Consider the following 11,609-nt stretch of genomic DNA (forward strand, 5'->3'; position numbering starts at 1 on the left):
ATGATGCAGATGACATGAACAAGTTTGTGCAATTTTTATTAAAACTTGACAAGAGCATTATTATGAAGCATTTGGTCACCATGGCGGAACAAAAAGGGTGCCACGGCGGCGAAACAAAAATGGTGCCACGGCAACATATCGGTTCCGGTAGCTCACGGAGATACCGGTGCAAAAGGAGGCGTGCGGATGCGTGCATGGATGGTGGGGTGATCCCGGCTTCCGGGTTCCCACGGGACGGTGGCACGGCAAAAGAGGGGCATCGCAAGGATGATTCGATCACGGTGCAAAACTCGAGCATCTCATTCAACACATGCATTCGGTCCACGGACGGCGTCTCGGGATTATACCTTTGAAGCGTGCATTCGAGGCGGAATGCGTTCGTAGAGGGAAGTAGATGTTCACGGGCGTCGTGGAAGTAGTGGTACACGTTCATTTTTCGGAGAGGTACTTGACGAATCCAACATCTTCGGGGCGACGGTAGTGGTACACGTGGTAGATGAACTTGGCGATCCGAAGGGTACTTTTAAGCCCACGTAGTCGTACACGTTTTGTAGACGTCCGGTGCGTCCGTAGATGTACTTGGCGAAATCCGCGAAGGCGTCCTTGGGCTTCCCTGGTTGCCGAGTCTTGGCAAAACGAAGGGGATCTCGGCGTCCAAGCGAGGATGAAGACCGCGATGCGAGGAGGTGGCTTGGGGTCAAAAGACCAAGGCAAAGTGGCGCAGGAAGGTGAGGCTGCCGCAGGAGCTTGAGGGCGCGAGTGGCCATGGCGCTGAGCGACGAGCTGCTGCTGCTCGAAGCGGACAGAGGCAACTAGGGGGCACGGACGAGGCCGGGAAGACGGGGATGAACGCCCAGGTCGCAGGGGAGGCGGACGACGGAGCACGAGGTGCACGGAGCGGCGTCGGCGAGAGGATGCAGCAGCAGAAGCTGCTGCCGGCGGCGAGGCCGAGGCGGTGCGGTTCCAGGGGCGGCGAGGAGGAGGTCGAGCACGGCGCTCGCGCGCAGAGGCGACGGAGCTCAGCGGAGGGAGGAGGCAGTGGCGACGAGCTCAAGGAGCGGCTCCCCTTGAGCGCTCGGGCGATGGGGACGGATGGCGCCGGTGGAGGGAGGAGGCGGCGAGGGGAAACGGAGAGGGGATCGCGTGAGGTGGATCGGGAGGAGCGGGGCTCTCCCTGGCGATGCGAGCATGCGCGCGATGGGGATCGAGTGCGGCGCTGAGGGAGGACGAGGAGGAGATGGGATCGGGCAGGGGATGTTTGGACCGGTCGGGCTAGGGTTAGGAGGGGCGCGGCTGGGCCATGATGCAAATGGGCCGGCCTGGCTGCAGGTTGCACTCTCTCTGGCTAATCCCTTATTTCCTTAAAACAGAGAAAAAGAAGGAAAGGGAAGAAAAGAAAGAGAGGTTAGGGGAAAGATTTGCGCATGGGGATAATTTTCCCGGACTCGCAAAAATATGCTCGTTCCAAGAAAAATAGAAAGAGGCATGATTGAAAGATTTAAATTCAAACTCATTTGAAATTCAAATGGGTTTGAACTAGGACTTGATGAAAGGAAGGTCCAAAAATGTTCGGATTTTTGGTGGAGCTCCGGAAAATGATGAAATAAATACGGGCAAGGTTGGAGAACAAGAATTGAGACAACAAAGGCATGGAGAATTATTTGCAAGTGTGTTATGGTGATTTCCGAAACAATGGAATATTTAATATAGCTCCCTAATATTGGAGGATATGTTATAAAGAGAAGTCACCATGTGAGTCCCTCGATTTAAATGGATCGAAAAATCCATACAATTTATTTAGTTGAGGTTTTAAAAATTAATGATATGATGGCATGATGACATGATGCAATGCACATGATGCAAGGATGAATGCAACAAATAAAACAAATCACACGACGAAACTCGGAATAGCTGGAAGTCTTCTGGAGCGTCGGTCTCGGGGCGTTACATCTATGGACTAGTGCAAGCATCTCAGAGTTGAAATATATGATTTGATGAGTTGATCAAAGCATATAGTTTTATACAGACTTGCGGTGAAGCCTGTATTTACAAGAAAGTGAGTGGGAGCACTGCAGCATTTCTAATAAGTATATGTGAATAACATATTGTTGATCGGAAATAATGTAGAATTTTCTGGAAAGCATAACGGAGTATTTGAAAAGAGTTTTTCAAAGAAAGACCCCGGTGAAGCTGCTTACACATTGAGCATCAAGATCTATAGAAATAGATCAAGACGCTTGATAAGATTTGTCAATGAGTACATACCTTGATAAGATTTTGAAGTAATTCAAAATGGAACAGTCAAAGAAGGAGTTCTTACCTATGTTGCAAGGTGTGAAGTTGAGTAAGACTCAAAACCCCGACCATGGCAGAAAATAGAAAAGAATGAAAAGTCATTCCCTATGCCTCAGTCATAGGTTCTATAAAGTATGCTATGTTGTGTACCAGACCTATTGTATACCTTGCTCTGAGTTTGGTAAGGGAGTACAATTTTGATCTAGGAGTAGATCACTGGACAGTGGTCAAGAATATCCTTAGTGAGGACTAAGGAAATATTTCTCGATTATGGAGGTGATAAAAGAGCCCGTTCTAAAGAGTTACATCGGTGCAAGCTTTTACACCGATCTAGATGACTCTAAGTCTCAATCTGGATACATATTGAAAGTGGGAGTAATTAGCTAGAGTAGCTCCTTGCAGAGCATTGTAGACATAGAATATTTGCAAAATACATACGGCTCTGAATGTGACAGACCCGTTGACTAAACTTCTCTCATGAGCAAAACATGATCATACCTTAGTACTCTTTGGGTGTTAATCACACAGCGATGTGAACTAGATTATTGACTCTAGTAAACCCTTTGGGTGTTGATCACATGACGATGTGAACTATGGGTATTAATCACATACACATGTGAATATTGGTGTTAAATCACAGGACGATGTGAACTAGATTATTGACTCTAGTGCAAGTGGGAGACTGAAGGAAATATGCCCTAGAGGCAATAATAAAGTTATTATTTATTTCCTTATTTCATGATAAATGTTTATTATTCATGCTAGAATTGTATTAACCAGAAACATAATACATGTGTGAATACATAGACAAACAGAGTGTCACTAGTATGCCTCTACTTGACTAGCTCGTTGAATCAAAGATGGTTAGGTTTCCTAACCATAGACATGAGTTGTCATTTAATTAACGGGATCACATCATTAGGAGAATGATGTGATTGACTTGACCCATTCCGTTAGCTTAGCACTTGATAGTTTAGTATGTTGCTATTGCTTTCTTCATGACTTATACATATTCCTATGACTATGAGATTATGCAACTCCCATTTACCGGAGGAATACTTTGTGTGCTACCAAACGTCACAACGTAACTGGGTGATTATAAAGGAGCTCTACAGGTGTCTCCGAAGGTACATGTTGAGTTGGCGTATTTCGAGATTAGGATTTGTCACTCCGATTGTCGGAGAGGTATCTCTGGGCCCTCTCGGTAATGCACATCACTGTAAGCCTTGCAAGCAATGAGACTAATTAGTTAGTTGCGGGATGATGCATTACATAACGAGTAAAGAGACTTTCCGGTAACGAGATTGAACTAGGTATTGAGATACCGACGATAGAATCTCGCGCAAGTAACATACCGATGACAAAGGGAACAACATATGTTGTTATGCGGTTTGATCGATAAAGATCTTCGTAGAATATGTGGGAGCCAATATGAGCATCCAGGTTCCGCTAATGGTTATTGACCGAAGACGTGTCTCGGTCATGTCTACATAGTTCTCGAACCCGTAGGGTCCGCACGCTTAAAGTTCGATGACGGTTATATTATGAGTTTATGTGTTTTGATGTACCGAAGGAGTTCAGAGTCCCGGATGAGATCGGGGACATGACGAGGAATCTCTAAATGGTCGAGACGTAAAGATCGATATATTGGATGACTATATTCGGACATCGGAAAGGTTCCGAGTGATTCGGGTATTTTTCGGAGTACCGGAGAGTTATGGGAATTCATATTGAGCCTTAATGGACCATACGGGAAAGGAGAGAAAGGCCTCAAAGGGTGGCCGCACCCCTCCCCATGGACTAGTCCGAATTGGACTAGGGAGGGGGGCGTCCCCTTCCTTCCTTCTCCTTTTTCCTTCCCTTCTCCTACTCCTACAAGGAAAGGAGGAGTCCTACTCCCGGTGGAAGTAGGACTCCCCCCTTGCCGCGCCCTCCTCTTGGCCGGCCGCCTCCCCCCTTGCTCCTTTATATATGGGGGCAGGGGGCACCTCTAGACACACAAGTTGATCTGTTGATCTCTCCCAACCGTGTGCGGTGCCCGCTCCACCATATTCTATCTCCGTAATATCGTAGCGGTGCTTAGGCGAAGCCCTGCGTCGGTAGCATCATCAACACCGTCATCACGCCGTCGTGCTGATAGAACTCTCCCGCAAAGCTCTGCTGGATCGAAGTTCGTGGGACGTCATCGAGTTGAACGTGTGCTGAACTCGGAGGTGCCGTACGTTCGATACTTGGGTCGGTCGGATCGTGAAGACGTACGACTACATCAACCGTGTTGTGCTAACGCTTCCGCTTTCGGTCTACGAGGGTACGTGGACAACACTCTCCCCTCTCGTTGCTATGCATCACCATGATCTTGCCTGTGCATAGGATTTTTTTTTTGAAATTACTACGTTCCCCAACAGAATTACCATGATCCAAAGTGATGACGTCATGGTGAGTTATAAGGTTTGCAGAGATAATGATTAAGGATTTTTTAAGATTGACATGCACAAGTTCAAACCAACCTGGGGCCTAATGTTGGGGATATAACTATTGAGTATAAACAGCCCAGGAGGGGCCGGGTTATACTCATGGCGATTTACCGGTGTTGAAGCCCATGAAGACACAGAAGATGGCGACTTACGAAGGAGATTTACTAAGAAAGCCCAAAGCCCAAAGGTGGGTTAGGGCCCATAGATGTAAACCGCCATATGTGTGTATGACTTGTATTGTAAGGTATGAAAAAGTAGATACCGAGTCGGACACGTTTATGAACCGGCCGGGATTCTGTGAGCCGCGGGACATCAACCTATGTACTCCCTCCGTCCCAAAATTATTGTCTTACATTTGTCTAGATACGGATGTATCTAATACTAAAACGTGACTTGATACATCTATATTTGGACAAATCTAAGACAAGAATTTTAGGACGAAGGGAGTATATAAAGTGACGACTCGGTTGCGGTTTAGGGCAAGAGAGAAGAGAACGAAAGCTAGGTCAAGCGTATTCGCTCCCTGGTAATCGAAACATAAGCAATACCAACCTCAACTGGATTAGGCTTTTACCTTCACCGCAAGGGGGCGAACCAGTATAACTCCTTGTGTCTTTTGTCCCACTTAACCCCTTTAAGCTAATCTCGTTGCCATGGCTCCACGACTAAGTCCTTGCACTAGGACATCTGCTGTGACAACCCCACGATAAAATGCCTACAAATGTTTCCATGCAAGCATATGGGCAAATGATATGCAAATGAGCACGCAAAGGATGAACTTGATGACACAAAAGAGGGCGGCTTGCTAGCATACCATGTCTTGCATCCCGATGCCGCTCACGGGGCGGGCCTTGACGTTCTCAAGAGTGGCGCAAAACTTGTTGCACTCTTTTTGGATCACCCTCCATCACATGGAAATGGAGACCCACCCGCGCGTGCTCACAAATTGGTAAGGCGGAAACTTCTTGCGCTCATGAAACTCTCGGTGGAAACGAATCCAAAAGGTTGAATGCTTTTGCTCGGCGCCGTCTTGTCCAATGTATCGCCAACACTCGCAAAGAAGCTTGTCCTCGGCCGCCGTGTATGCATTCGTGCGCTTGCTCTTGCGCTTCGGCTTAGGACCGGCGGCTTGGTTGGCGAGCTCGTCCTCGAACATAGGCTCCACTTCGACGTCGCACCCATCGTCTTCCTCTAGCCCGTAGTCGTCTGAGAACTCGTGGTCGAGTGAGAAGTCGTCCAGGTCGATGCCGACCTGATCACGCATGAAGGTCGCCTGATCGGGATCATAGCCAGCGGCTGGCGTGAATGCCCCGCGGCTATCCTGGCTTGTGTCTTGTCGGGATCGTAGCCAGCGGTCGGCGCCCCGCCCTTGAAGATGAGGTTTTGCATGTAGTCCTCGTCGACGGCGGACGGCATTCCCTCGAACAGGTTGCGGGCGTCCGGGAGCACGTCGGCCGGCGTCTGCCGCGCGCGTTTCCTCGCGCCACCGGATGACGAGCCACCGGCCACCGGGGTGGCGTTGAGGTCGATGGGCGCGGGCGCGGGCGTGGAAGACGCGACCACGCTCACGTCGGGCAAGCACTCCTCGGAGAGATGCGGGTAGACGTGGAAGCCGGGCATCGGGTTGCAAGCCGACGCGCGGGGCGAGTCGGGCAGCACCATCCAAGGAAACGCCGATGAGCCCGTGCTGGCCGCGACGACGGCGACGTTGAGGAGGCTGTGCTGGCTAGGGTTTAGCCCTAGCATGTAGAGCGCCTCCCTCATTAAGGCGGCGACGCGGGCGGTGGTGTCCTCCTGCTGCGCAGAGGCGGCCTCATCCCTCGCTTCCGCGGCGTGCCTCCGGTCCTTCCTCTTGGCCGACTCCCTTGCCCTTTGTGCAGGCGTCAGCGGCTTCTTTGGCTTGCCCGCGGCGGCGGTCTTGCGCGGGGCACGAGGCTTGCCTTTCCAAGAGAGGCGACGGCGTCGAGGTCGATGGTGTTGTCCATGGCGGGTGTGGGGCGGGAGCGCGCGGGTGGGAGGGTTTTTGGGGGAAATGGTGGTGGCTGCCACCGACCGGCGGGACCGGGGAGAGTAGGTGCGCGCGCGTCTGTCTCGTGTTCGCGCCGATGCAAACCCGCTCAAAATGGGCCGGGAATGGCTCGCCTGCGGACAAAAAACGGATGCGCGTCCATTTGGGTCGGCTCGTTGGGCCGCTTTTTGTGTCCACGCCGACCTAAACGGACACCAGCGGACGAAATGATCGCCCCATTGGAGTTGCTCTAAGAAATTCCGTGAGAATCATGATGGCAACCGTCACCGGACCTCCTAAACTCGTGATTGTTTCAGATTGCTCAGTTCAACATTTCTTTGTAGATTTGCTGGTGTCTGCACCACAGGTCATCATACATTACATTCACACTGGTAAGAGAGGTCAATACAGTCTAGATGCTCCACAGGGAATACAGAGTAGACATGCACCCAACAAATTGTTTTACTCATGTATACTAGGTATCAGAGGGTAATACACCTCCAATCAAAATAGCTTGGAAGGAAAATAGTAGCATTAGAAACAGGGCCCAAGCTTGTGAGTGACATCAATAGAGTAAATAAACCAATATGATACATGTGATATCAACCAGGAAAGAATTGGAAAACAAGAATTCAACTAGGCAACTGTACCGATGGATGTAACTTACAGCACACATGGGTAAAAACCACTAAGAGAACTCTGCATGATGGAAGGGTGGAGCTTTAGGGAGAAGAGCCCCAACCTGCCGGTAAACGCCATCTATCCTGCCGCCGTAATTCAGGTGCAGCACTACATGTGCTCCTCGCCTCCTCAGACTCTTAACAAACTGCTCGATTGCTCCAGCAGCTAGAGCAGAGATCAGATAAGCCTCAGCTCATATTCACCAGCCATCGTGATGTACCTAACCCAAGGGAGGGCCTGGTATCCACTTTTCTCGATCACTTTCAGATAACGAACCTGCAAAGGTATAACATGGTATATGAGCAGGATACACGGCTGCCAGAGAAAGTTGTGAGGCAGCTAACTGTTAACAGATCTACAACAAAAGCTGATGGAGCACCTGAATGCCTGAAACAGTAAAATATGGTATCTCAAATTTCACACGTATTGGGGCCTTCTTTTCAGGGGTTGCTTCTTCCGAGGTTATGCTGGGAAGACTAAATTCTGCTCTACACATATATTCCTGATAGATTAAAAGGTCCAGGGAGTTAGAGCAATAGAGCAAAGAATAACATGGAAGCCAAAGTGTTCATATGGAACTGTATCAGGACCTACCTTGCCACCAGGAAATGATTTAATTTTCCAGACCATTGCGTCTCTCTCGGGTGCATATGCCGCAGAACCCATTGAAGTCCTTATATTTGGGTTTGTGGCATCATAGGGTACAGGTACTTCAATTTCTACATTTGTTCCCGTGCTGGAAATGAGAAAAACAAATGCTATGTAAGTTGGTCATTCATGCCACCAGAGGCACATTATTATTGTTAGAAACAGGCACCTTCTTTCCTTGAACTGGCTCCTTGCCTTCACCATGATCTCTATCCGGCTTCTTGAATGCTTCTCAACTTGTGCTTCTACCCAGATCAGAGGCTTCACCTGCAGGAGGGACCAAAGCAAGATGTTTCATGCACTAATGTCAAATGTGTGCCAGGACTTGGCATCTCATATGTCACCAAATGGTTCCTGGTTGTAAAACACAAAGAACAAACCTGTGTGGTGAGTCGGTAAGTCATTAGATCAAAAGCTCCATCCGGAGGGACGAATGATATAGTCCTATCATTCTCAAATCTGGTCAACCGAACACACCTAAAAAAAGGATTGGTCAATATAAACCCTAAAGTGACTACTAAGATAAAATGAATATAGTAATCGTGTGATCTTACTGATGAAATTTGATATCATCCAGATCTATTGCTTTTCCTTTAGTTGCTCGGCCTTGAGCTTCCAAAAGAACTCTATCATTCAACCCAAGTTTACACTCCGGCATTCCACTGTTACAAATACATGCATATCAGCCATGATGAATATATCTCACAGGATATACAGGGAAAACATAGTCGGATAATATTTGGACCCGTTAACCCGAAAGACCAGAAGTTGAAACCAGCTGGTTCGAGTCAAAGTTTAATTATCATTTGTAACTTAAATAATCCAGTTCATTTATCAGGTACAACTTGATGATATTATCTGTAAGAGAACTAAGTAAAGTCTGCTTGTTCAAGACACACTTGCAATACGTATGTTGTAGTTGACAGGGTATGTATACACTTTATTAGTCTTTATTCCTCACTGTCAATTTGTTTGAACTGCTACTACACACTCCTAATTTAAAAGGTTACAGGAATGTGTTGGATAATATAATCTAGCTACATCTTCACAGAGCTACATGGATGTGATTCACATTAAATTTATTACTACAAGCAGCTGACTTATAAGCATAGAGTGAATTTGCAGTATGACTGTGGGAATGATATCATGGAGTTACCTCAGAAATGTCCGCATCTTCAGCGCGCCGATGATGTCAGATCTCACAATCTGCCCATTGCTATTGACAAGAATGTTGACACTCTCAACCACATCCAAGAACACCTGCGATACACAAGTCAACAATTTTCCCATCACACAACCATCAAAGTGAAGCAGAGTAAACAGGGGCAGGGGTGTAATGTATCGCACTTCATTCTTCTTGTATCGAATCCCCTCGCTCCGCCATGACACGGCATTCGTCACTGCCATGGGTGGCCTCTGTGTGACCTCCATCCTGTATGCATCGGTCTTAATGAACTCACTCAGGATCGTCGCCTCTGTGTATTGCGGATAGCCAAAGTCCATCATCTCATCAAGTAGCTCATACTGCGCAGAACAAAGGGCGTCCATAAGCCCCTCCAATATCAGTGGCAGCAACTCAAACTGAACCAAACCCAACTCATGTAACGCAGAAACGCACCACATACCACGACGACGAAGTTGTCCCTCAGAGATTCCTCCTCCAACTCCTCAAAGTAGTGCTTGAACACCTGCGCCCACGCACAGATCACGTGAGCAGAATGCCCGTTGCTACTACTTGCTCGCAATGCTAAAGAGAGGCACTGCTCGCTGCAGTGAGAATGGCGGCGTACGTACATCGACGAGGCGGTGGAGGAAGAGCAGGATGCTGGCGGCATTGCAGTTCTGGCGGGCGGCGGTGAGGAGGAAGACGTTGTTGTGCTGGATGAAGGTGTAGGAGACGCCGGCGCCGTCGTGGACGACGGGCGAGTGGACCTCCGCGTCGCCCTGGTGACCACGGGAAGCGGAAGCAGGGCAGAGCTCAGACCGCAATCCGATGCTGCACAGATCTGAGAGGAGAAGGAGGACGGGCGCACTGACCTCCTTGTCGAGCAGCTTGGTGAAGAAGCGCTCGGCCTGGAGCGCGGTGACGTCGCCGCGGTAGTCGCGCCAGACGAGGACGCGGCCCTTGATGTCGAGCAGGAACAGCGCCGACACCGCCCCCGCCATGCGGGCGGGGCACGCTGGATCTGGATCTGCCGGTGTGGTGCCTGGCTGCGTGGTCGGCGGCGGGCGGCGAGCGGCTCGGGCGGCTGCTGGCTTTGGGCCTCGGCCGCTGAGGCCTCCGGATCCGCCGCGGCTCTGGCTGCTGTGCACGCGCGCGCCGTGTTTGAGCGAGGGAGGGGAGGGGAGATCGGAGCCGGGACTGACGACGGCGGGGAGGTTGTGCTGAGTGGTTGGATGGATCGGATCCGGGCGGTTCTCTTGCTGTCCCGCTGCACGGTGGGGCCAGTGCTTGGTTCCTGGCTTTGCCAGGATTAGTTGTTGGTCTTTTTAACAGGAGTAACACATGTGTGATTGATGATAAAAAAATACAGGATCAAGGTAAGAGCATGTACGGCCCGGTCTCTGACCAATCAGGAAAATGTGATCCAGACTAACGCCTTAAACAGACATCAAACGTCGAGGCTGACCGGCACCCCTCGTCTACAGCCCAAATATGGGGTGGATATAGGGCGCTTGGGCGCGTCCGTCACGCCGGACCCGGCCCACGCTTGCCAATCCGACCCCATATATATTCCTCCCCATCCACTCGTCGAACCATACGTAGCCACTTCAATCCACTCCCCTCCGTACCCAAGCTCCCGTAGGGCGATCTCTGGCCATCTATGGCATGGCCGGCAGCGGATCCGAGTCCTTCACCTTCAGTCGACCCCGAGCTCATCCCACGTGGCCCCGATGAGGAGATGGCCGACCGGCTTGCACTTCGCCGCTCCCAGGAGGAGGCCTGTGCGAGGCAGCGCTCATACTCCTTCCGTTGGGAATCCATTGCGTCCACCAAAATGACGCATGGATCTTACGCTATATGTGTCGTCGCTTCCTCATAGGAGGCGGCGCGGTCCGTCTAGCGCCCGAACACGGTGACAGACGCACAACCCCTCCGTTGGCGTGCCGAGGCCATGGACGCATCATGGGCGTTGTATGACGTAAACAACATTAGATTGTGGAATTGGCTTACTTACTTGGAACAACAAAGTCTTCAAGGGTACAAGCCATAACAATTTTTTGGATTTTGAATAACAAAACTTGGCACAAAATAAAAACTAGAACAAGAATAAAAATTGGAACAAAAAACTCTGACAAAAACTCTAGCACAATGACTAGTGACATAATTCCTCCCCGACAACGGCACCGGAAAAAGGTTTGTTGAGTCTCTTTAGTGATCCGGTAACGAATAGCAAAAAGGTTCCCGCCTCTTTTCCTTAAGGTGTGCCCTGAGTTATCGAACCCGTGAGAGGACATGCACTACACCAAAGGTTGCTAACAAGCTTTTGCAAATGGATTAG

The 11,609-nt window shown here is 49.7% G+C and overlaps 1 protein-coding gene across 1 annotated transcript; it reads right to left on the reverse strand.

The window, feature by feature from the left end:
* Positions 1 to 7,215: 7,215 nt before the first annotated feature.
* LOC123143085 (AP-1 complex subunit mu-2) lies at positions 7,216 to 10,514 on the reverse strand. Its single transcript, XM_044561885.1, has 11 exons — positions 10,144 to 10,514; positions 9,901 to 10,050; positions 9,732 to 9,794; positions 9,454 to 9,630; positions 9,263 to 9,366; positions 8,661 to 8,768; positions 8,487 to 8,583; positions 8,276 to 8,373; positions 8,053 to 8,194; positions 7,838 to 7,960; positions 7,216 to 7,734 (listed from the first exon to the last, which is right to left on the reverse strand). Exons 1-11 carry the CDS (start codon positions 10,270 to 10,272, stop codon positions 7,636 to 7,638), a joined length of 1,290 nt encoding a protein of 429 aa, XP_044417820.1. The 5' UTR covers positions 10,273 to 10,514; the 3' UTR covers positions 7,216 to 7,635.
* Between the last annotated feature and the right edge of the window lie 1,095 nt (positions 10,515 to 11,609).

The sequence above is a fragment of the Triticum aestivum genome, chromosome 1B (genome assembly GCF_018294505.1).
Source record: "Triticum aestivum cultivar Chinese Spring chromosome 1B, IWGSC CS RefSeq v2.1, whole genome shotgun sequence".
NCBI lineage: Eukaryota > Viridiplantae > Streptophyta > Magnoliopsida > Poales > Poaceae > Triticum > Triticum aestivum.